The 27,272-nt window shown below is 35.3% G+C and overlaps 1 protein-coding gene across 1 annotated transcript; it reads right to left on the bottom strand.

Moving 5' to 3' along the window:
• Window positions 1–368: 368 nt before the first annotated feature.
• Window positions 369–5,683, bottom strand: LOC127173351 (opioid growth factor receptor-like). The gene is made up of 8 exons (XM_051123176.1): window positions 5,394–5,683; window positions 5,131–5,202; window positions 3,744–3,800; window positions 2,878–2,932; window positions 2,688–2,766; window positions 2,502–2,568; window positions 2,185–2,333; window positions 369–2,093 (listed from the first exon to the last, which is right to left on the bottom strand). Exons 1-8 carry the CDS (start codon window positions 5,577–5,579, stop codon window positions 374–376), a joined length of 2,385 nt encoding a protein of 794 aa, XP_050979133.1. The 5' UTR covers window positions 5,580–5,683; the 3' UTR covers window positions 369–373.
• Window positions 5,684–27,272: the final 21,589 nt, after the last annotated feature.

The raw sequence follows: 27,272 nt of genomic DNA, 5'->3' as shown, positions 1-27,272 counted from the left end.
ACTGGTGCTCATTCCATAGTGCAACTTTGCTTCATCATCATTTCATTACTTCATTTCCTGTAGAGCAGTCAGGCTTTAGTCAAAAATCATTTTGTCAGTGAAGAGATTATATACATTATCTTAATTTTTCAGTGCAATCCATAACAAACCAAAGTAAGAAAAAACATCAATATAATATTAAATGTACTATAAGGCAGACCAATCTACTTTTACGATCCTATTTCTTTTGTTCTTTTTGTCAATCTGTAAAAAAAACAAATAATAATAACAAAGGTGACTTTAAGAATAGCACTTAAATCATAAAGGACATTCCAATATATTTTCTGTTATTTTATTTAGAAAAACATGAGACTAGCATTTACAGTGTGTTTTTCTAATAAATCATTGATTCTTCTGACTGTCCATCTTCAGTTACATCCATAGTTTCCTCGTCAGACCCCTGACAGGGAGGCCCCTCTTTAGCTTGGTGAGAACCACAAATGGAATCATAGCCATGAGAATTGTTTGCTGGTGCTATGTTTTCATTACCATCACCATTACCAACACCAACACTCATCTCTGGATTTATCTTTTCTACACTCTCATTTTCTGGCCTGCATTGACTGCTCTCATTTGCCCCCTGATCACTCTTTGTTTCTGTCAAGTTGTTCGAAGTAACTGTCTCACACATATTTTGGTCATTTTCTTCACCTTCCATCTCTTCAGGATTATAATTGGCATCTATTTTTTTCATTTTATTTTTGTTCTCATTGAGATTTACCATTTCCTGCTTATCTTTATCTTCAGTTTCATTCTTCATTTCTGTATCAGACACCTGACAGGGAGACCCCTCTTCAGCTTGGTGAGCACCACAAATGGAATCATAGCCATGAGAATTGTTTGCTGGTGCTATGTTTTCATTACCATCACCATCACCAACACCAACACTCATCTCTGGATTTATCTTTTCTACACTCTCATTTTCTGGCCTGCATTGACTGCTCTCATTTGCCCCCTGATCACTCTTTGTTTCTGTCAAGTTGTTCGAAGTAACTGTCTCACGCATATTTTGGTCATCTTCTTCACTTTTCATCTCTTCAGGATTATAATTGGCATCTATTTTTTTCGTTTCATTTTTGTTCTCATTGAGATTTACAGTTTCCTGCTTATCTTTATCTTCAGTTTCATTCTTTGTTTCTGCGTCAGACCCCTGACAGGGAGACCCCTCTTCAGCTTGGTGAGTATCACTAATGGCATCATAGCCATGAGAATTGTTTGTTGGTGCTATGTTTTCGTGACCATTACCAACACCAACACCAACACTCATCTCCGGATTTATCTTTTCTACACTCTCATTTTCTGGCCTGCATTCACTGCATTCATTTGCCCCCTGATCACTCTTTGTTACAATCAAGCTGTTTGAAGTAACTGTCTCACACATATTTTGGTCATCTTCTTCACTTTTCATCTCTTCATGATTATAATTGGCATCTGTTTTTTTCATTTCATTTTTGTTCTCATTGAGATTCACAATTTTCTGCTTATCTTTATCTTCAGTTTCATTCTTCTTTTCTGTATCAGACACCTGACAGGGAGACCCCTCTTCAGCTTGGTGAGAACAACCAACAGCATTTATTTCTGTCAATTTGTTTGGAATAACTGCCTCATCTTTATTTTGGAGATCTTTTTTACTTTGCATCCCGTCAGGAGGATGACTGGCATCTATTTTGTTCATTTCATGTGTGCTCTCAGTGGAATTCACCCTTTTCTGCTGATCTTCTGGAGTTCTACTCTGTTTACTCTCTGTAGGCTGGTCAACTTTTTCCTTTTTGTAGTGCACCACTTGAGCTGACAGAATCTTCTTGGGTCCCCAAACAAAGTGTTTTTGAGGCTTGAAATGCTTAAAGGCGTATTTGACCAGCTCTCGCCTTTCTAACTTGTCCAAAACAGCAAACATAAAGTAATCCAGTACACTGTGCTTCACATTTGGAAGATTCCCGTTTTCAAGAGTTTCATGGAGGAAGAACCTGACCAGTGGGGCCTGGTAGTGCTCCAATCCTAGAGTCCCCAAACACTTCAGGATGCGTGTGATGCGCAGGTTGTTATGTGTGTGTCTGCAAAATCAGAGAAAAAAAATCTGGCCACTGGAAAATTCTAGTGTTAAAAGTGTTAAAACTACCTCAACTGAAATATGACAGTAAAAACCTGTTCAGGTGCCGAAAGCGCTGCTCCCAGTTAGAAGCACGAGCCACCTCTCCTGTTGATTGATCGACCAAATGTATACCATAGAAATCCAACATGAGCTTATATGATTTCACCAGTTTCTTCTTTACTTTTTCATCATTACGGAAAAGCTGGAAAAAAATGAGCAGAGTAATTTAAGCATTCTCCAATTTTCAATATGCTGTAACCAGCTTCTGAAACAGAGACTAATGCTTTCTGAGAAATCCTGTCAGATATATATTTGACTTTTTAAGATGGTTGTTAAAGTTGAAAAATCTAAATGCATGTTTTAAACTGACCTTTATTTCCTTTTTTTTGAGCACATGTGCTCTCCAATTCACCCCTGGTTCTTGTATTGGAAACAACCTGCAAAGTTTTAAAATGGTTAGTTGAATGATGGCCATGCAAACACTTACAACATACAGTACATAATAATTAAAACACCATTAACTAGAACTCATAGATGAAGTGGAACAGAATCTAACCACTGAATGTAGGAGTGAACATCTTCCAGCTTCGTATAATCATGCAACCACTCCTTGTGAAAGTCATCAATGTAAACATCTGCACAAACAAAGGTAATATGTTAAAGCACTTCCTTGAATGACACTTGTAACAGGTAAAAGAAAGCCATAAATAGTGTGATTTAAATGCAGAATGAGCACAATGCCATACTGTCAGGTGAAGAATTGATCTGACCACGGTAGAATTCTAGGTTATAGAAGTGGCCCTTGAGAAAAAAAACATTAACAACAACAACATTAAAACTACAGAAACAAGTAACTTCTTCAAATCAAGACTACTTAGTGAACCATGGAACAAGCTTTGTGTAAATGATACTCTAAACATACTGTACTCTGACATGATGGAAGTGGCTAAAAGCCTGTTCACACTAAGAATGATAAGCTAACTAGTAAGATATTCTAAGTGCACGCTTATCTGCTGCTTTAAATTCTCAAGCTCCTTATAGCAGAACTGATTCTGATTGGGTGTCAATGCTTTTATTGTTCAGCTGGAAAAAAATATTGCTATTCTTTAACATTGAGAACAATTTTTAGAACTATATCTTTATGGTCTTGGGTGATATTAGGGGGAGAGAAGGAAGGGTTGTGGCAATTGGAGTGGTTAGCCAAGCCCAGCCCTGGTTATACATGAGTACTAGAGGGTGCTAAATACCCTCAAATGAAAGCAAAAGCAATTGAAGATCTGGCAAACTATCCAATGTGATCTGCAGCGTTGAGCAATGTAGCCAGTCACAGACGTTGATTTCTTGAATGCAATAGTGTTGGTCAAGAGTTTTTATTAAGTGCATTTCTGCACACTTGTGAATCATTTCATAACTAAGTGCAGATGTGTTTGTCTAGTTTAGCATTGTTAAATTTAGAGATCTTCACTGATTACAACAGAATTTTGTGAGATCGTGATGAACTAACATATGTGACGCTTTGATGTTTATCCATATCTTTATAGTTATCGTCCTTTGTGTAAACAGGCCTTAATTCTGAGTGTAACGGTACAAACTTTATCATTAGACTACTTACTTCACCATCATCATTATTACCATCATCATCATCATCATCATCATCATCATCCAAGCCCTTGAGTCAGAAACAAACATGAACGGTAAGACTTAGTTTTAAGACAGATTATTTTACAGCAGGTTCTGGCAACATATAGGCATTTCTTTTTGGATCATTTAGATACTCATCCACTGTTTTTCATATGTTTCAAATGAGTAATGTGAGTTGGCCTGTTCATTTGACACTCATTAACAGTGTTGGGGGTAACGCATTACAAGTAACGCAAGTTGCGTAAAATTATTACTTTTTCAAGTAACTAGTAAAGTAATGCATTACTTTTGCATTTCTAAGAAAATATCTGAGTTACTTTTTCAAATAAGTAATGCCAGTTACTTTTTTCCCCATTTATTGATTGACAAGTCTCCTGTCGGGAAATTGGGAGTAAACATGATGTTACTGTATTCTACACTAAATGTGAACATGCATTAATTCATCTCAGTCACAAAAAACAGATTCAGTGTACTTTAAAATGAGGTGAATTTATTTCACTTTTGGTGTAAAAGGGCTTTTACATTAGAATTTTTTTATATTAAAAACAAAGAGGCAAGACCCGCCCAGATTTTAAAAAAGTAACGGAAAAGTAACATAATGCATTACTTTCCATAAATAGTAATTAAGTAATGTAATTAGCTACTTTTTTAAGGAGTAACGCAAAATTGTATTGCATTGCTTTTAAAAGTAACTTTCCCCAACACTGTTTATAACATTTCACTTTATTTACCAGCGTTATTTATATATGTAATAATTTTGTACTTATCTGTGTTTAACCTAAACTACAAGTAATGTTAATGTAGACCTACATACCGGTAGCCTATCTAAATATGATTTTATAATTTTATGCTATATAGACCTACCCTCCACTGGATGTATAATGAGCATTAATAAGCTACATTTTGTTATTTTATAATCCCTAGTCATACTTCTGTGGATATTTTGGTGAAAGTAACTCAAAAGTAACTTAAAAGTAGTGTAACGCATTACAATTCAGAGACAGTAATATTGTAATGTAACTAATTACTTTTAAAAGACAGTAACTAGTAATATATAATGTATTACATTTTGGAAGTAACTTGCCCAAAACTGCTCATTAATATAGGAAACTGTACACACTTCTGTTTGCCATGACAAAAGCTTTAATTACAACAAAATGTACTTAGTTTTATTTATTTAATTATTTTGACAAGTCACGTTTCTATAGCTGTATGCTTTAGATGCTTTCTTCTATATTAGATCAGATTTACAAGTAATAATGTGCATTAGGTTTACTCTGGTTCTCCATAGAAAAGGACAACTAATTTAAAAAGTGCCACAGCTTTAATCTACCTTATTTAAAGTTAATTAAACTTACCCGGCAACTATGTCGAAAGTTTTGCATGTCCCTTGCAGCATATGTGTTCCTTTGACTCATTTTGAAAAACTTCTGTAAACACACACATAAATGCCAAATGTGACAGCTGTAAAAATCGTTCCATATTCATAGAAACAGAAAACAGAAAGAAAGTAAACAGCATAATAATGTATGTATAGCCTACGTAACGTTCCTAAACAAGTTTCAGTGAATAAACGTTTCATAGTCTAGATCTATAAAATAAAACATTGTAGTAAATATACCTTCTTCTTTGGTGTTTTATTTTCGTGTTCATCCTCCCATGTGGAGTCATAGTCGCACTCGTTGTCTGACATGTTAATCTGACGAGTGTTTTTCAAACGCAGTTTACTAAGAAGACGCCGACGCAAACTACGAAAACACCTCAACAGACCAAAAAACAAAGTCCTCAGCAACTTTCTAACGCACATCAAGGAAAAAGAACTAGTTGGACTCGCTTAACTATTTGAAAACGCCTGCTCAACCCTTCCACTGTCAAGAGAAAACGAAAGTTGAATCTCATTGCGAACCGAAAGCATTTCCAGTACAAGGAAGTTGACTCAAGGGTTGCCAGGTGTTCCGCCAAAACTTTAAATCAAACCGCAGATAAGGCTCCATTTTTTAGGTTCTACTGCATTAATATTTATTTAGTAATTTACAATAAATATATATTAGTGCAGTGATCTAAGCTTTGAATTTTCCACTCTGTTAATTAATGATCCAGAAGTTGTCTGGGGTGAATGTGCTTCAAATGCTCTCTTGTGTACTTACTACTGTGTAGTGAGTTTAAATAGTGTGTATACAGGACTGATGTCTCCACTCCCAGATATTGTCACGGCTGTTGTTGCTTTCTGAGCATTCTTAATATATAGAGTGTGAGAAAGCTTCTTTTTTAAAATCTCGAATGCTGGACCTTTACCATTTAAGCACACTCACTTTTGGTTTTGGGTATTTGTTTTGTCCTGGGAGGGTGTCTTAATCTTGTATAGTAATAACATATAGGCTACTTGAAATTTCAAAGAAGGCTATTAATAAACATTGATTTTTAATATATTTGGTGCTTGATATTTTCAGAATGCATGTGGTGTCACTAAAATAGTATTTTTGATCGAATATTGCTAAAGAGTGGTAAGGAAAATTGTGTAATTGTGATTTATAAAATATTACCCTATTAATTTACTATTTGTGAACCTCTATGCTATGATCAAATTTATGCTTAATACTGTAGCGTTTTATGCATATTATACAGCTCACTTTTATAAGCACCTGTCAAAATCATGTTTATAGTGTCCCCTAGTGGATGTATGTGGGAACAAAGTTAGGTTTCCATTCTAACCAGTTGGGTTTGTATAGTTTCAGGAAACATGTCTAAGAATTTAAGATAATGAGTCAAACGTGCAATCGTAAAAATATGCGGGTTTATTATGCAAAATGTAATTTAACGATTGTTTACAGAAAAACGTATTTTTTGGGTCCCTGCAGTACCTCTGTGGCCAACTGGGGGGGCTCAGACCACATGTTTGGGATCATGACTGTAAAAAGGTTGGGAGTGAGCCTCTGCTTAAAATATATGAAATGGTCTTTAGCAAATATCGGAAGCATTAAATTAATACACTAAAGTGGTAATAAATCAATCAAGCTGAGTAGAACTTCCAGTTCTCAACTAAATTAAGAATGCTTATTAAACTTCAGTGCATGTAGAGTTGTAATCCCAAAAATTAAAATGAACTTAAATTAGGGAAATTCATATTCTTAACTGCTGTTAGTGTAGTTTATGATATTATAGTTCATTTTTTAAAGGACGTCAATAATGTATTAGGTAGACAGATGTTTAATAAATAATGTTATACTCTTTTTAGACTTTAAAATAGAGGCAAAAGTTATCTTAAAAATATTTTTGGGAAAAATGTATTCTACTATTAATAAAAATAGGCATGACTAGTCATAATTAATTGTGCAATTATAATGATTTTGCCATGAAATGTGGAATTTATTACATTTGTGTTTATGTTCATGAACTGAAAGGGAAGGGAATCACTTGTGACCCTGGACCACAAAATCAGTCATAAGGGTCAATTTTTTTTTTATATTGAGATTTATACAAAAAAAAAAAAAAAAAAAAAAAAATCTAAATATTGAGAAAATCGCTATTAAAGTTGTCCAAATGAAGTTCTTAGCAATGCACATTACTAATCAAAAATTAAATTTTGATATATTTACGGTAGGAATTTTACTAAATATCTTCATGAAACATAATCTTAATATCCTAATGATTTTTAGCATAAAAGAAAAATCCATCATTTTGACCCATGCAATGTATTTTTGGCTATTGCTACAAATATACCCGTGCTACTTAAGACTGGTTTTGTGGTCCAAGATCACATTTCAGAATTTTCATAATGATACAATCAATGTCAAATTGATGTTTCCAGCAATTTGACGCGCTGCAAACTCTAACCTAGAACATCAGAACATAAACCACTGCCATCATATTAAAAGTCAGTAAAGTCACTTAATCTAATTATAGTCATTTAAGATAACCTGGTTCCACAAGCAAACTAAATTATGTTGTGTTGTATATGTATATGACTCCCTGCTGTTTGTTTTTCATTATGATCAGATGACTAATATTTGTCTTTAGCTGCCTTGCTATAAAATTAAGCCATTTTTTTCTGTTCTCAAAACATTCCCATTTCTCAATACGTCATCGACTCACGTGTTCTGGAGGATGATTTTTTTGTGGATTAGAAGGCTGATGTCATGATTGGGCTATATACATATTGCTGCAATAGCGTGTAATGAACAGCAGATGGCTCTGTGTCATAAACCTTTTCTCAAACAGTCACTGTCTAGGAGCTAATATCACTATGGCTCATCATTCTCTGTACTATTCAAATACCTGCTGCTAATACACTTGTCAAATGTCACATTCGTAATCAGATAAAACGCCATTTATATAAAACTATTTCACACCAGGATTGAATTTGAATGAAATATTAGCTCAGCTTACGAATGCTAGTTAGTTAATCAAGTCTGTCACCCAAAAAGAGGTTATGTTAATATTTTAAAAAGCTGTTTTCAGTATCATTCGAATTAAATAGGATTGCTACAGACCAAAATATGCCACATTTCGCACTAAAGTACACAGCATTTCATAACAAGTCACATTTTCTGCAGGCGAAAGCTATCTTTTATATATATCAGGCAGGCATATACACTGCACACAGTATGCGTATAACCTGCCATGCTTCATTTCTGTAGTCGTGTCCACATATGCAGAAGCATTTTCCCTTTGAGTTTATAATGTGTAGTGGTGGATTATTCTTGACAGCTTTATGTAACAGCATGTCCTTTGTGGGTGCTTTAATAATTAATTTGCTTGATTTTCTTTGTTCAGGGTCTTTTGAACAGCTATATCTTCGGTAACGTCCATACAGCAGAGCATTTTCAATGCTTTCCCCCGTATAAAACTAGAGAAACATGAATGCAGGTTCAACCTTAGTGCAGTGTTATTGTTTTCAGCTCCAAAAAAAATCTTTAGCTCTTTAATTTTGCATGAGGTAGTATGTTACACTGCCGGACAATGAGATTCCAGAATGCTATATAAATACATGGGTGCACTAATAAAATTTCTAGCTGGGAAAAACACTGCGTTTTCCCACTTATATTAGCACATTAATCGAAAATAATGCGTACTAAAATATTCAATTAGACATCAATACAACATTACCATTTTATAAACCTTTTCCAAGCTGTTTTACAGGCTTAATCACACATGCTGAATTGGAAATAATTAATACAGCATGCAGGAGTGGTGTTTTACAAGTTTGTTATTTAAAAGCTGGCATATCAACAGCTGCCCCTTAAAACCATGTAGCAGGACCAAAGTCTTTAGTGTTAAAAAAGCAGTGCATTAAATTGATCAATAATGTAAGATACAGTTTAACATTTTGAAACGTTCAGCTCTAGTCATTTAACAGCAATACTGTGTTCACTAAAGGAAACCGTCAGACCCCTTTTGCTTTTATCTAACCTGACCATGTACTGTACTGCTTTCATCTTTCATCTCATGACGTATTTGATTCTATGCACAGCCTGAGCAAAAGCAATAAGATCACAAGACAGGGCTTTGTAGCAGGACCTGTACAGATAATCAGTCAATCAGCCCTTTTCTCAGATAGTGATGACATATTTCTGCATTAATTAAAATGGTAAATATAGTGACCTTTTTAGATTTGTATATATTTTGACTTATTTCATGTCCGTTTTTAATATGATACTGTGTTATAGTACTCTGGTAATAATAAAAATATGATTTCCCCTCACTTTTGAGTATTATAGGGCAGGAAAATATGACCTAAATTCAAAAGCCTACCCTAACGTTTTACTTCGTTCACAATTAAAAAGAGATTATTTTTATTTCATTTTTGCCCTCATAGTTATAGATGTGAATCTGGCTCATGATCGCTGTTGTATGTGATCTTCCGCTCAGCAATCTTGTCCTGTCACTCTATATGTGCAAATATTTAAAGGGATCATCGGATACCATATGATTCTTTAGGGTCTTAATGAAAAGTCTATAATAAACTTTGTTTAAAAATTCTCAGTGGTTGTGTAAAACAACACCCTTTTTACCTTGCCAAAATCAGCTCTGCAAAAATCATTACATTCTGAGGGGTTGTTCCTTTAAATGCAAATGAGCTCTGCTCGCCCGGCCCCTCTCTCTTCTCTCTGCTGTTTACTTTAGCGCATTTAAGGTGTTTAGCCACAAAACTTGCTAACTAGCACGTTATGAGAAGAGGTGATTGCACAGATTCACAAAAAAACCCTTATACTCACTTCTGCTGTAAGTGCTGGATCACGAATGATACGTGCAAACATAGATGGATATATGTAGATCGGGAGGTGCATTCCCTTCACAAACAAATGTAATCCAATGCATCTTCAGCGGCTCAGATGTCCGGAGTAAATGACGACCACTACGTTCATTATTACATCCAGCATCACAACACTTCAATCACTCAGTCGGAGATATTCTTGTCTAACTTACATCCCTGTAAGTTGATCTGACAGGTGATCTGAGGTAAGACGCTCATGTCAATCAACTATCGCGGGGGCGACGTCTGTCATTGTGACAGACATCTGAGAATGGCTTGATTTGAAAAAGGGGATATTATTTTTACAAATTAATTTAAAACTTCTACATGGATTTTTATCATTATAGAGTAGATTTGTACATACACTGCCAACACACATTGATGTTTAAACAACATGTAAAAATGAAGTTTGCATCCAATGACCCCTTTAAGTCCCCATGAAACCAAAATGGAAGTTTTTTGGCTTTTAGCATAAATTTGTTAGCCTTAAGGTTATCTATAAGCTTGTGCGCTCCAAAATAATGACAATCAAACTTCCTGTCCAATCAAATGCTCTCTACCATCAGAAAGTCCTACGCTATAAATAGAGACTGAAGCTTGTTCAGAAGTAGTATTTTCTGTACAGTAAATGGCACATAGTGCACTATATAGGGGATAGGGAATGATTCAGACAGTGTAAATATGCATTCCATTGCGGCGAATGAAGCCTGGTTTTGCGTTGTGCCACACCAGCTGCCACAGCGCGCACACAGCCTACTCCAGTCCAGACAGACAATAGCATGGAGCGAATCATATGCACGAGTCAGCGCAGACATATTTGAATTCTACACAGAATGCCATTTTATATATAGATAATGCGATATGGATGGGATTGTGGATGTCTTACGCTGTCAAATACAAGCTGTGATATAAACTAAACGCTATTGGCTATTTAAAAAATGGGGCGGGGCTGCTGGATATGTCCCGCCCTGTTTTCCTGTTTCGGCTGAAATTACGTCAACGCTGCGCTTTTCACTTCAGCACTTCAGTGGACCTCACACTTCAGTGGAGCCATTCACACAGAACACATCTTTGCATCTAAAATGTGAGATGCAGCACTCAGGAATAGTTTAAAAAGTGCAGCGCACAATATCTACTCTGCCATTTTCAGTCAAATACAAAAGTTGCCATGTCAACCTGCTACTGTAAACAAATCCTTGCCAAAGCCACTATCGCAAGCCTGCAACCATTAGCTGAAAAAGCATAACGGCTAAACGTGGGAAAGAAGACCAGAGGCTGTTTTTTTTTTTTTTTTTTTTTTTTTTTTAATGGATGTCTATGGAGGAGAGTCTTTACCACGCTGTATAAACAGCTTTTTAGAGGCAATGGCTTATCATTTAATGAATCGACAGCCTATCTGATAATTCTCAACATGTTTTACACTAAACAATACTTTTGGATTGAACAATTTTTTTGCAGTTTACCACTAAAAAAATGCTGTTTTATAAGAGAAGTCACCGACAGGTAATTTAGCTCACGGCACTTTTCATTCATTCCTATGGCATCCGTAAGCACTGGTTGAGTGACGCACAACTCTGACTGAAATTCAATGACGCCCAGGCTGTAATGTGATTGGTTATTAAGGGGCATGTGATCCCAGTTAGCCGTTATACTTTCTTTAATTGTAAGTAATACAGACCCTCTTATCTCTGACCTTGCCTGCCTCCGCAGTCTTCTGATTGGTCCACAGTTTCGGAACTGACATTGATGAGCAGCACTGCGTTTAAAAGTAAAAATTCTGTTAACTTGACGTGTCCTAAGCCACGACTTCTAAAATCTGAACAGATTTTTAAAACATTAGGCATCATGACAAAGGAAAACTGGCCATCATACACTACACGGCTGAGGATCATACACTACCAGAGTTGTTCCGATCACAACAAACTCATGCAGAAAAGTGCGCCTTTTTGCCAGAAGATGCTTGACAAATGAAAACAATATGCGTTATAAAATTGGCTGAAACCGAAAGTCTGAGACCATCATGCACTACGTAATTTTCTAAGGAATCTGTCAGCTCTAGTCAGCAGACTGACTCTGACTTTCAGCAGCTAGCGTGAACTTTTCCAGACTGTAAATTGGCAGAAAATCAAGCAAAAATTGTGTAGTGTATTCCAGGCTTTAAACTTTTGACGTGCGAGATGCTGTAAAAGACGCGAGCACAACAGTCATACATATCAATATAGTGCCTACAACACATGTATGTTTTTAAGGGGAAAGTATTAACAGGGTTAAAAAAACGAAATAACCAGCATGGGAAAATTAAGTCAGTTAGAGGTTTTGATTTTTGCCTTGGATTACTTTTCAATTAATGGTTCAGCCTTAGTAAAAAAGCATGATATTTTAACTTGTGAAAACAAAACAAAACAAAAAACATCTGGAATCACAAAATGAACTGTAGTAAACACTTTTAACAGTATATTTTCCAAGTTTGAAAAGAAGCAGCTTTGTAAAAATGTGAAACGGTCCATTGTAGCACAAAGTAAAATGGGTGAACTTAACAAACCATGACCTTTCTGAGTGCCATTTTACTTTAAATCTTTTCACAAAGCTGTTAGTAACTCCTTTGCTTTTAAATAACCATTTATGATTTTTTTTACCCTTTCTTTCTTTCTTTTTTTTTTTTTTAAATACCAGGTGCATGGTTTCTGCCTTGTAATTCTTGAGGTATCTGGTCTATCTACACCTAATTACACACCCTGACATAGACAGCAAGCACGTTTCCTTGTGATATGAGAAATTTAGAGGTGATTGGAAAGTTCAGTCATCATTTGTTACGATATGACCTTCAGAAGACCGCTAAGGCTTTATCATTTCATAGACCACTTAATACTGTAATTGCACATCACATTTTCCTCTTATAAAAGTCTATTTCAAAACTTGCCCATCTGGCGGAATTTGAATGAGAACAGATAAAGACAGCCTACCGAGATAAAATTTGTTAAAACCCTAGGCATTCGGTCCAAAAGATAACAAGTGCATCTTGACAGATTTATTTTTTGTCTTAGCAAAATAAACTAAAAGGACAGAATAGAGGAGAATCCAGGGTAGAAATATGAACAGAGAATTATTCATGACCCCAGTCCATAGAAACTTGTAAAAGAGCGACGCTACAATTTGTCAGCACGCTTGATCTTCAAGAGAGGAGGGACGAGTCCGGTCTTTCACAGCGACTCATCTCTAAATAATTCAACACGCTGTGGTTAAGCTTCACGCCATTTATCTCTGCTCGACTGACAACCATCAAACTTGTCACTCGCTTATGTTTCATTGCATTGAAGGGCTCTATTGATTATGCCTGCTGAGATTCACGTTCTCTGAATGACTAAACAACAAATAAAACCATGTCTGGCCCCCATCAGCTTACTGTTTACTTATTTGCACAGGCTCTAATAGGAAAAAGTCTCTGTTGTTTTTTGCTGGCAGTGTAAAAAGGAGTGTAAAAGCTAAAACAAAGTGTCTTTGCAGCATTCGACAACACATTATCATCCTTCTATTGTCTCATTAAAAACTCAATAGAGAAAAGTTTGGTGCTTTTTAGGATGCGGTTTTCACGGCTGGTGAATTAGCATAGATTTTTCATGCCATTTACAAGCTCTCATATCTAAGAAAGCTGGTTCGAATTAGCATAAAATGCATCGGTTCTGCTCAAAGGGCTAAAAAATTGTGCACTGAGTTGCCAGGGAAACCAGTAAATGTTTGCAAATGAAGAGGAAAATCACTGTGCTGAATGAAATGTATTAGATACTGAAATATAAGCAAAGTGAGTTAAATCTACAATGTCATACCTGCTTTTCACTCTCATTTAATCCAAATCATTTCATGTTGCACATTTTGAATACCCACTGAACATACACATTACCTAGGGTTCCCATCGTCATAAAAAAATGAAAGAAAAATTGTTTCCTGTGATTAAAAAAAAATTAACATTCTAGCATTTTTAGCATTTTTTTTGTATTATTTGTTTTTTTGACATTTGTTCACAAAAAGTATTACTGTTCGCACCAATTAATTCCAAGGATTCAAACCTGGCACACATATGCAAATCTAAAATCTCTATGAAATCATTTACTTAAAAATCCTAATCCATTCATTACGACTGGAAAGGTCATGGAAAAGTAATGGAAATGTTATATAAATTCATAACTGTGCAATATTATGATATCTGCCTAACCTTTCGTCTTACTCAAATGACATTCCTGGGTATTCCTGTAAGCCTTCATTGATGATCAGACATAGTTATTATAGTTTGTCAGTGATTAGAGACTTCCTGCTGGGCAGGGAGGAGTTATGGGTACCTCACTGAAATGATGGGAAATGACAAACAGTACTGCGCTGAACTAGTTTAAGGGGTACGGCTTACTATTGTTCATCTGTTAGAGATGAACTTCACAAAGAGAGTCAGGGGAACAGCATGAACAGCAATATCCATCAGCAGCTAGTGACAAACAACCTCTATATAGCAGCTCGAAGACCTCCAGAGTAGTTCTTTTTTTTTCACTTGGCAGCATTTCCATATTTGTTTTGCTTAGTTGTCCTATTTTTAAGGACAAACACATGGCAAACTTAATGATATGTATTATATTATTATTATTATATAACAATTTATTTCTGGAGTATAGGATTTGTTCTTTTTTTTCTGCCTGTGCATTAAATACCTTCATGTTGAAGGATCTATAGATTCTTTGTAGAAAACTGCATGCTGCTGCAAGAGAGCAATTGTACATTTGTGTTATTTTATTTTCTTTCTTCATTTATATTCATTTCTTCATTTAATGAATAGACCATATTTTATATTATATTTGTTCCTTTGTTGTTTGATCTTATGATTTCAAGTGATATTTGTCTTCAAAAGTGATAAAAGACTGTCTCCATTTCAAGGTTTTTAACATCACAGGAGATTTTGAAGCAGTTATTTTCCTTTGCTTTTGCCTTGGTTCAATAACAGTTGATGGGTTTGACAAAGTCTGAGCATTGAAACAGACAAACTAAGATTATTGAGTAAACTCTGCTCTGCTTTTTCTTTCTTTTTTATTGTTACTTTGCTTTCTGTATTTCCTTGGCTTCTTCAGTCAACTTAAGATGACTGTTGATACAGTTTTGGGTACCAGAAAAAATGCTGATTTGGGGTAGCAGACAAGACTTGCTGTTAACTGGTTTTGGGCACACTGGAAAAAACAATTTGATGAGTAAACTTAAAATTTGTAACCAGGTTGCCTTAAAATTTTAAGTTCAGTCAACTCAAAAAAAGTTGATTCAACCTGACATGTTAAATTATACTAAGTGACAACGTAGATATTTGAGTTGAATCAACTTAAAATTTTAAAGCAGCTGGGAGACTTACCCATCTGTTAAGTTTAGCAAACACAAATATCTAAGTTGTTACTTAGTACAACTTAACCTTTCATGTTGACTAAACTTATTTTAGTTGACTGAACTTAAAATTTTAAAGGCAGCAGGGTAACAAATTATTTTAAGCTGACTCAACAAATTGTGTTTTTTATTTTTTACAGTGATCAGGCAAAACCCTGTTGACTGCTTTTAGATATCTGACAAAACGGATATCGTCTGATGGGATTCGACATCCAGGGTTGGATCTAATATTCGAAAAAGTATGCAGTTCTTGATCTTTTGTTGGCGCTACGTCAACGAAACCTGTCACTAGCCTCAGTCTTCACTACGAACCTAAAATGCTGTTGTACAATGAATGATTTGACCGATTCTAGAATATTTATCAGATCGTCTTCCTTTAAAATTTCTTTCTCAAGATATTTTTGATACTCTACCATTTTTGGGGCCAAATCTGTTGTGTTCAGGCAACTCTTATGAGGCATGTTATGTTTTTGTAACTTCTGATGTAATATTAAGTATAACCAGAAAAGACTTGCTTTACTCAGAGAGCGCTGAAACTGTTTAGCAGGCTTCAATGGTTTGTTTGAATGCACCCCAGAAGAGGTCGGTTTTGGCTGGTGCAGGCTGCTTTGCTGTTGGAAGATCTCTCCTGGGTAAGTGCGCTGTACGGTAATCTCGCTCTGATGGCAGGGAAATGCTGTCTTTGAACAAAGAGCCTCTGCAGCAGAGAAAAACCTCCCTTATGGTTGAGATGTGATTAAATTTTCTCTCTCAGATCTCTGTGTGTCTGTCGAGGGGAAATGCGTTTGCTCAAAGAGAGAACCGGGGAGTCTCTCGGATTTGATGGGTGGGTGGGTGGGTGGGTGGGAGGATTGGGGAGCTAATAGTGAAAAGAAATAGAGTAACTCACTAAAAAAATCCTATTGGGCTCATGACAGCTACTGTAAGTGACTGTAACTAAAAATACTGATGGTGCACGCAATGTGTGAAATGATGACTTTATGGGACAATAGTCATATTTTTTGTATATGAATGCTGACATTTACTTGCGGTGCAGGAAGACAAATTCAAAAGGTAAGAGATAAAAATGCAATCTTTCAATTGCTGAATATATTTGTGCACAAACACACTCGCAAGGCTTTTCTCCCATCTCTCTTGGCTTTCTCACAAGACTGGTCTGGCTGTGGTTTGATGAGGTGTAATAGAACTCATTCTCAGTAAACAGAGATTCTCTCAGTTGGAGGCCAATAGTTGGCTACGTCTCTTTTGCTGTTTTCTTCTCGCATCAGACATATGTTGTAAGCCTGGGTGCCGATTTAGATATTTGCCTTCTCACCCTTTGAGTCTAAAATTCAATTCATTTTAATCTTATTTGGATTTTCCCTTCTCTGAAGATTTGCATGTGAAAAAACTGAGATGGATATCTCTCCGTAATGTTGGTTCTATAGAAGAGCTCCAGCCATATGTGTAATTTCTGATACATTAGCGGCACCAAGCAGAATTGCAAAAATAAAAAAATGCTGTATTCTACATTTTTGTAGACATTCATCGTTCCAAATCCATGGTGCAATTACAGTGTTTTTAAAGTGGCACATAGGTGGCATAAATGTTTTTTTTTAAAGATTCTCAGTCACAGGAAACAGTGTATGAAATGTTCAAAACTAACAGATGAAACATGCAACAAAAACTGAAGAAATCAAGTCAGATGTGTTTACAGTATAAGGCGTTTTAAACAATGCAACGTTACAGTAAAAAAACCCCTGATAGTCCTGTATTATATATAGTCTATATACTCGTACATATGAAGCGTTCAGATGCAAAAGCCTTTAAATCCATCTGACGTATTTCTTTAAAAAGAGCATTTCTTTCTGGCTACTTTGTATAGGTTTCTGTGCAAGTACTGGTACTTCTGATTGGGCTGAGGCTGGAATTTATTGAGTTTAAAGTAAAAGTATTTGATGGACGTTTTGCATCTGAACTCTTCATATATTGTTACACCAGTAAATTAAATTGTCTTTTTCCGTCATTGATTGATTCACTTAACAGACTTGTTCAAAAACTTGATTCATTCAGGAACAAAACAAGTAACTGTGTGAGTCATGTAATTATTAAATCAGCCAATTTGTATTGTACTAACTTTAATTTGTATATACTAACCTGTCTAAACTGGACCATAGGAAGTATTCAAAACTTCAAATAAGTTAAAATATAATATAGTATAAAAGAGATCAATATAAAACCCAGTTTTAGATTAGTTGAAATAAAGGGACAGTACACCCCCCAAAAAATTAATTCTGGCATATTTACTCACCCTCAAAACTGTATTTTATTTTATTATTTTTTTTTACCATTGACTTCCATTATATGGTGAAAAATCAACTTTTTTGTTCCATAGAAGATAGAAATTCATATAATCAGTGACAGAATTGTATTTTTTGGTTGAACTATAATCTTGATAGGAAACAGCTGAACTTGTGAACTTAATTGAATTGAATTTATTGTATTCTGTGTTGCTCTACTATTAAAAAACGATATAATAACCAATTTAAAGCAACAGAAATTGGAGGTTTGTTTCATGAGGAAATCTGAAGTTTATAGCTTGATTGAACGCCTACCCTGAAACCGTGTTTGCCGAACAGTATCTGAGTGAATCCAGTCGACTGAATAGTACGCTACAAACTTTCAGTGTCCTTTTAATCATGGCTGTATTGTTACATAAAAAGAAGCCTGGAGTGTAATAAGCATGCTATGTATAATTACAGTAAATGCCAGCCTTGCTCAAAATGGTTGTATAACAAAAAGGTTAGGGCAGGCTGCTCAGAACCATATTTGTCACACAGTAGGTAACCGTTAGAGGTTCCAGAGACATTAAGAGCCTCAATCTTGACGTTATAAGTCAAGACTTTTTTAGCTGGGAGGAGTGTAGAAGAAAATCTCTTTTATTCCATTACTTCTCCTCTTTCTGTGTTTGCAACCAGCATTTACCTTAATGGCATTATGAGGTCATAATAACGGTGCAACTCCTACAATAATTTGAAAAGTTGATGCCCACGAATTTGTCATCAAAACCACTTTGTGACAAAGGGGCCACCCACCTCCAGTCATTGTGACCCCCTCTCTTCTGTTTCCGGCCCACGTCCAGCCTCACTACAAGAACATGAAGGCATGTGAAAATAGAACACGCAGCATGTGATGAGGCACATCCAACGCTTATTGCACACTTTAACCGCTGATGATGTTTAAATCCAGCATTGTATGTCTTATTTTGCTGAACGTCCTCCAAAGCACATGCAGGAGGTGTCCTCAAGTGCAAGCTGACTTTTAACCATTGATGCTGTGGCTTGAAGGGATGTTTCACTTTAAAATTAAAATTGCATCATGTTGTTCCAAACCTCTTTGAGTTTCTTTATTTTGCGGAACACAAAAAACAGGTATTTTGGTAACCAAACAGTTGAAGGAAGAAAGTCATACAGTTTGGAATGACATGAGGGTGAGTAAATGGTGACAGAAAATTTGTTTTGGATGAACAATCCTTTTAAGATGCCAGGCTTCGGTGGTTAGCATGGTCCATTTAGCCCTTTCTGGCAGATGTTGTAACTATACGATCTAGGCCCATAAAATCATGTTTCTGTATTGATGGACATTTAATAGTAGATTGCAAGCAACATATTAATCACTAATATTATAGGTTTAATGATAAATATGTATGTTCACAATAATAAAAAAGGAAAAAAACATGTAAAAAAAAAAAAAACAGTTTAAAAGAACATGGAAATATATATATATTTTTTTTTTTTAAATACCTGATTTTGTTGTTGAATGATTGGCTTTTGCCAAACGAGGTATTGTTTTTTTAGGATGCTTTTTTTCCCCCCCTATATTATGATAGCTAACATAATATTTTTTATTTTTCACTCTAAAAATATAATGGGGTTGATTTCCAGGGAATGCATGAACTAATGAACAAATACAATGTATACTTTGAATGCAATATAAATCTCTTTCAATAAAAGATTCTACTAAATGCATGCAGAAAGTAAAACATGACTGTCATTGAAAATTTGTATTTAAACCTTTCTTTGTATAAATTGCATTTCTAATGTTTAATGTTTTATGTCATTGAACCTATAGTAAGTGTTTTACCAGTGCTCATTTTTTCATTATTTGTTTTATATTTTGAAAAGCGTTAATTGCACTAAAAGGCCTTTTTTTTAATCTCTGCTGCCTTTGATGTCACAGCTCATTTATAGCTCACATTATTGGCTTAAAAAATGGGATGTAGGACTGAGTGCCCATTAGGAAAAATGGCATATTTCAGACCGCACACCTTTGGTTGGGTTTTTGTACCATCTGAGTGACTGCCATTGAGAAGAATAAAGGCTAATTGCTTGCTTCCTCCAGGTACTATAGACCTCCTATGCTCTCTTCTACTGGTCTAACATACTTCCCTCTTCAGCATGGATACCTCCTCCACACCATCCCAGCATGCTAAGGACAACACACCATGATTTGTTAACACCATCTGGAGTTTTGCAAACTCAACCCCTCCACACTTCACTTTAAACTTTACTCAAAAAAAAAAAAAAACTTTAAAGAAAATTTTCCCAGAGAAGTGCCACTAATCTTTAATCCCACTGGGTCTTCATTCTCTGCTGTGAGATATATCAGCAGTATGGTCTTCTACACCTGCAGGCGACACCATATGGAAGCCCAAGTTCCTTTTCTCATGTAGCATGCAACCTACCAGTGCCAAATTGCCACTGGAATCGCTGAGGGCAACAAAGAAAAGCTTCCCATAACTAGTTCACTCATCCCCACAAAGCCCAGAAACATAAGGCAATCTGAGGAAGTCAAACCCACAGGGTACTTCTTTACTAGAGCTTTTGATGTAGACTTGAGTCCGTTTGACATCAGAGCGCGCTTCATTTGGTTGGTGTGAAAGTGGTTTTCTGAACTCGGCTGAACCGCACCTGAAGCCGCATGAAAAGGTGGTCTGAAGTACTGTTCATGCGAACTTCTCTACGGTTTGCAATTGATATAAGAGCAACTGACAGAAGTAAACTGCTTCTGATGATAAATAATGTTAGGGATGCGCTGATACAATAATTCTGGCCAACACCAAATAATGTACAGAATACATTGTATAGAATAATAGTTCTACTATTATACTACAATACTATTTGGTACTAAAATTGGATTTGCTACAGATGTCAAATACAGTGCTGTCAAAATGAGCGGGTTAAAGGAGAAGTCTACTTCCAGAACAACAATTTACAGATTATGTACTCACCCCCTTGTCATCCAAGATGTTCATGTCTTTCTTTCTTCAGTCGTAAAGAAATGATGTTTTTTGAGGAAAACATTTCAGGATTGTTCCTACATCGCTTTCAGGATCCTACATCGCTGCAGAAGTTTTGACCCAGGCTTTGCAAAGTGAACATGCAAAGAAGATCAAACACCCTTAACAAAAAAGATAAAACAGCGATGTAGGATGATTTTGAAGTTGAGGGAGAAAATGCGATCAGAGTTTGTCGACATTCCCTAACTGTCTTGAGCCAGAATACACAGAGTTGAGGCAGAGCAAGAAAAGTCAAGCATTTGACATTAAAAAGTATATAAATTGTATTATTTTTATGAAAATAACCAATCGTTTCACTAGATAAGACCCTTCTTCCTCGGCTGGGATTGTTACAACCGCATTTGGGATTGTTTGAAGCTGCATTTAAACTGCATTTATATCCTGAAATGTTTTCCTCAAAAAACATAATTTCTTTACGACTGAAGAAAGCAAGACATGAACATCTTGGATGACAAGAGGGTGAGTACATTATCTGTAAATTGTTGTTCTGGAAATGGGCTTCTCCTTTAATGCAGGCAATTAATTTTTCCAGTGTAACGGCATTAAAAATATTTAATCCCGTTAAAGTAGGGGCAGAGCTAGGGTTGGCCACCCCACTCACAACTGCTACTTCTGACTCTTTTTTTCATGACAAGAATTGTGTTTATTTAGACATTTATTTACAACCACATCAAATGGGAGACTTTTCAGACGTGCTCTTCTTCACCTCAGTGACAGGTGCTAGTCAAATGAGCGTGGAAACGGCACAGGTGACAAGGCAGCTTCAGTAGAGCAACAGTGAACTGTGATCAGATGAGATGTTGTCAGGCCATATGTCAGTAAAAACTAATTTACCTACCCTGTCAGCCGTTATACTGTGTTCGTAGTGTGTGCTCTTCAATTGCATGCACAAATGTAGCGGCACACGCTGTAGCCTGTATCATTTCATATTAAAGCGCGAATGAAACTACAAGCATGCATCGGTTGATATGATTCTTTAGGGTCTTAATGAAAAGTCTATAACATGCTTTGGTTAAAATCTCTCAATGGTAGTGTAAATAACGGCTTTTTTTACCTTGCCAAAATCAGCTCTGCAAAACTCATCCTGTTCTGGTTGAGGTTGCTTTAAATTTTAATGAGCTCTGCTCGCCCCGCCCCTCTCTTCTCTCTGTGGAGTGACGAGCCTATTTACTTTAGCCGCGTTTAGCCACTAAACTTGCTAACAAGCACATTATTAGGAAAGGCAATCACAAAGATTTATAAGAAAAACCCTTATACTTACTTCTGCTGTAAGTGAAGCTGGATCACAGATGATTTGCGTGAACATAGACGGATATATGTAGATCGGGAGGCGCATTCCCTTCACAAACAAATGTAATCCAATGCATCTTCAGCGGCTCAGATGTCGGGAGTAAATGACGACCACTATGTTCATTATTACATCCAGCAACACAACACCTCAATCGCTCAATCAGAGATATTCTTGTCTAACTTACATCCCTGCTCCAGCATCGAAACAATGGAGGTCGGACTGTTACAGCTGATCTGAGGTAAGACGCTCATGTCAGTCACCTATTGTGGGACTGGGATAGGGGATATTATTTTTATGGATTAATTAAAAACCACTGCATGGATTTTTATCATTATAGGGTAGATTTGTACATACACTGCCAACACACATTAATGTTAAAACAATATGTAAAAGTGAAGTTTGCATCCGAGGACGCCTTTAAAATAGCAGCCATATAACCTAATAACCCAGCAGCTGTGATGTCTATTAATCAAAAAAAAAAAAAAGAATTTAGAATTTAGTGTTTGATAACTTCATTCAGTTTCTGTATATTTCCAGCTTGCTAAGCACAGGCAAATAATGGGTTTATGTGAAGATTTTTTTTTAAAGTTTATAAAAGTTACAATTGATAGCTCTCACTTACATAGTAATGCTGAATGGCTATAGTCAGTGGTTAAATATTAAGAAAAAAGACCAATTTCCTAGAGACATCAGTAATATTGGTATCAGTGATAATTTAGCCCTTAGTCAAGATGCCAAAAAAGATGCCATTAAACAAATATTAAAAATATAGTGCCTTGATGTTGTTCCTACATTAATTTAAATTTTATCAAAGAATCTGGGGGAAAATGTATCACAGTTATAGGACCATTTTTATCAGTGATTATAATAAGAAATGACAGTTTTACATATAATAGACACATGCTTTAAATTGTAGTAATATTTCACAAAATTATAGTTTCTACTGTGGTTTTGATCAAATAAATGCAGCCTTGGTAAGCATAAGAGACTTCTTTCAAAAACCTAAAAAATACACTTCGTCAGACTTTTGAACAGCCCTTCTGCTGCCCTAAATAATGTGCATTTCTCATGACTGCTTGTCTATTAAATGTCTGTCGTCTATTAAGCAACTTGCATTGATGTCTTGCATCCATGAAAGAATCACTCCTAGAAACTGCTTGCAGTTGCAGCTAGTACTCATACTGATGATGCAAACAAAAAAGAAGAATGTGAGCCGTGGGAGCAGGTAGTGGTGTTTGCAGTCAAGCTCGAGTTCAGACAAAGCAATCAAAAAGCAACGTAAGATTCCGGCTTATGATCCCAAATCCCTCTCTGGTTAATTGACGGAGCAGGGTCTTGCTAACTACAGCTTATTATATTTTCAATAAGCCAGTTAATTTGGGGTCAAGATGAAACTCATCTCGACTGGTCAACCACCTCCTGCACAGGGCTAAATTATTAATCAGCTTGTGACATTTTTTTATTTTGTAGTGGTGCTGACATTTTTTTTAATTGTGCAGTTTGCATCTCCGCTTAGCCTCATTAACACTGGTATTGTCAGCCGTGCATTCTTTCACCGGCGAGTCCTCCCAGGACCAGTGAGGATAAATCAGAGAGACTGCCTGGAGTGCTTGTTAGTGATACACTTCTTTAATCAGATAAAGCAACTTTGCCCAATTTACCGGCTGCTTAAGCACTGGATAAAGTGAAGAGTGAGGGCTGGAGGCCCGTGGGCAGGGAGAGAGAGAGCTGCTTACTGTATCTGTAAATAAGGCTGTGTTGACTCACATACTGACAGAGAGGCCTCAGTGGGTGAGCTGGTACAGGGGGAGAAACAGGAAAACCGGTATGATTGCTTTGTACTGGCCAAACGCTCGCTTTTCATTGTCGAAAACAGTCTTGACGGTCAACGCTGAAAAAACCAGAGTCCCCTTTGGCAGCAAGCAACTTTTGAAGTTCTGCTAGCCACTGAAAGTCGCCCATGCCAAACACGTGGGTGCGTGCCTTTTTTGACTGCCTGATGTTGTCATCATTGAGTGGCTTCAAATGTTTAAAAAAAACCTGGTAATTTTAAGAAATCGGCTTATTATAAAACACAGATGACAGATGTTGTGGTTGCCATGTCAGCATGCACCTGTGTGTGTGTCGGCTGTGTTTTCCTAACAGCTTCCAAGTGGCTCATGCTCTCATATTTGTAATGTGTTTGTATTTGTAAAACTGTTTGAGTCATTTATTTTTAACTTGTGTTACTGTACATGGCATTTTTTGAAGTTAAATAGATTATTGGAGTATGTTTTACAAGAAAATACTATTTCAGGCATTTCTTTGCAATTGTTTGGGAAATTTACTAGCAATTTTTGAGTGGTAATTGTTTCTACACCAAATTGTTTTCAGTGCATATAATGAAAAAAAAAATAAATAAATAAAAAAAATAAATAAATAAATAAAATAAAAAAATATAATAAAATTTCTTTCTTTCTTTCTTTCTTTCTTTCTTCTTCTTCTTTTCTCCCAGAATTCCTTGTATTTTGGTTTGTGGCCACCTAGTTATAAATAATAATGGGAAAATAATCAACTGAGAAGTACTTTTCAATGTTTATGTATGTATGTATGCATTTATTTATTTATCTATCATATAAGCATGTATATCCATGCATGCATCCAAGTTTGTTTTTTATTCATTCATTTATTCATTCATTCATCAGATAAGCATCTGATGCAAAAATAAAATAATAAAAAAAATACAATATACAATTAAACAAGTATATGAAAGAATCTAGAATTAGAATTATTATTTCTCAAATTATTATTATTTTTCATTCATTCATTCATTCATCATATAAGCATCTATATCCATGCAAAAATAAAATAATAAAAAACAACATACAATTAAACAAAAATACAGTGACAAGTTGACAAGATTAAATATTTCAGTTTATTTGATTCATTCATTCATCTTTCAAAATACAACACACATGAATGTCTTACAAAATTACTATGACAAGTGTATGAAATATTTCAGTTTGTTTGTTCATTTGTTTGTTTTTATTCATTCATTCATTATATAAGCATCTATATCAATGCAAAAAAAAAAAAAAAAAAAAAATACAAGATACAATTAAACTTCTTACAAAATTACAAGTAGACAAGTAAAGGAAATATTTTAGTTTATTTATTTATTTATTCATTCACCATATAAGCATCTATATCCATGCAACAATAAAGTAACAAAAAAAAATACAACATAGAATTAAAAGTATTACAAAATTACAATTACACAAGTATATGAATGAAATTGTTATTGATTTATTTGTTTAAATTCATTCATTCATTCATGCATTCATTCATCCATTCTTTCATTCATCATATAAGCATCTATATCCATGCAAAAATAAAATGATAAAAAATATAACATACAATTAAACTTCTTACAAAATTACAAAGTTAATGTATATGAAATATTTCAGTTTCTTTCTTTCTTTAATGCCATATAATCATCAAAGTCTATATTCATACAACATACAGTTCAGCTTCTAACAACATTCCAATTTTGTTATATAAAATGATAAAATGATAAAAATCTTTCAGTTTAATATTAGATAGAAATTCTAAAAACTTCCCTGGCTATACCTTTTTAAAAACATATATTACTGAAATGTGTGCAGTTTTTACATTATTGAAAATGTATTTATTTATATATTAATTTAATACGTACATTACCCATACTGTGATTTAAGATTCTGTTCATATACAGATATACAGTCTATATTCATATTATAAAAGTATTACTGTAAAAATCAAGAGTTTAGACCTTGAGGGTCTTGAGCTTACTGAAGTTGATTAGCCTTGTTAACATGCTGTTCTCTCTTTCTCTCTATTGCTCAAACACTGTCCTGTTCACAGAGACCGACAGTTGCCTCAGGCCTATAACATGGACACATCCAGTGTAAAGTATCCTGCACATATGACTTGTGATGGAGCCAAATGGCAATTCTCTATGTGGTTAATCAATCTTCTGTACATTTTCCAAGGAACTTAACTTTCCAAGGATTGATTTTCCCCTCACCAACAAGCAGTTCTATGAAGTCCAAATGGGAGGCCACTCCACATGACTATTTGCAGGTTGTACTGAATCTTAGTCTATTGATCTGTCTGCTCACAAAGCATCCAGAGACTGCACCAACAACTGCTGCTTAGTCAGCGCTCTCTAAAAGACAAGTGGAGGAGAATCTGGTGTATCGTGGAGAAAAATGAAAAACTGACATTAAATTTAAAGCAGATTGCCTTTTCAGTAGCGACTGGTATTTACATACGCTTCCATACTAAATAAAGACTTTGAAATGTGTATTTGTGTTTTGAGTGCATGTGAACTTGTTTATTTGTGGAGGAATGATTTAAATTGCCCTCCAATTAAATGCTTAATTACGTTCTTGAGAGCAGTTCTCTAAAAAAAAGAACATGGAGAAGTGTCTTGCCTAATATGAGATTAATGACAATAATTTATTGAGCTAGACACATTAAATGGCGTAAGAGGATTTTCTAAATGAACAATTATTGGCTGATGAGCATCTAGCAAATATGTATGTTTTTTACAGTTTAAAACACTGTAAATTGCCAATTAATGTAAAATTAAAATGTTAAGATGCCTAATTTTCTACTACATCAGAATATTTTTTCTCTGTAGTCCATTTATATGTTAGACAACAAAGTTACAGTATTATTTTCTTTTTTTATTCTGATTTTGTTTAATCACAACTTTCCACCCCCTCAGTAACAATAAGAACAATCTGCATTTTAAAACAACAGCAGATGTGTAAATGTTTTGCAATATAACATGCAGTAGACCATATGATTTGCACTGTGTATGTAAATTGTATATAAAGATTCAACGCAGCATAACAGCCATACTAATATATGTCAGCTCTGACCCACCTATAGAAATAAAATGAGTGAAATAATAGTAATCAGCGTCCATTTGGTTTTCAACAATCAACACAGTGTTTCGTATGAATGTGATTCCTGAGTAAACACATTAATTCCGCCTCCATGGGGAATTAAAACATCTGTGTAAATGCACTGTTTACTGCTGTGGTTTTTATGGCTCTTCAGAAGTGGCCTCTACGCTGTCTTGTCAGTGTAAGGACAACATTAGTCATTTTCCCAAAATGCCGCAGTTGAAGTGTGGCAGATTTTTGCCCACCGTGTGGCACTTATCTGTGAATGTAGTGTT

Source organism: Labeo rohita, chromosome 11 (genome assembly GCF_022985175.1).
Source record: "Labeo rohita strain BAU-BD-2019 chromosome 11, IGBB_LRoh.1.0, whole genome shotgun sequence".
Classification (NCBI taxonomy): Eukaryota; Metazoa; Chordata; class Actinopteri; order Cypriniformes; family Cyprinidae; genus Labeo; species Labeo rohita.
This window is presented reverse-complemented; position numbering and strand designations above follow the sequence as displayed.

Coding starts and splice junctions, on each gene's coding strand:
- LOC127173351 (XM_051123176.1), bottom strand. CDS start 5,579: ATGTGCGTTAGAAAGTTGCTGAGGACTTTGTTTTTTGGTCTGTTGAGG. Junction 2,933..3,743: donor GTAATAATGATGATGGTGAA/GTAAGTAGTCTA, acceptor TTTTTTCTCAAG/GGCCACTTCTATAACCTAGA. Junction 2,094..2,184: donor CGCTTTCGGCACCTGAACAG/GTTTTTACTGTC, acceptor CTGATTTTGCAG/ACACACACATAACAACCTGC.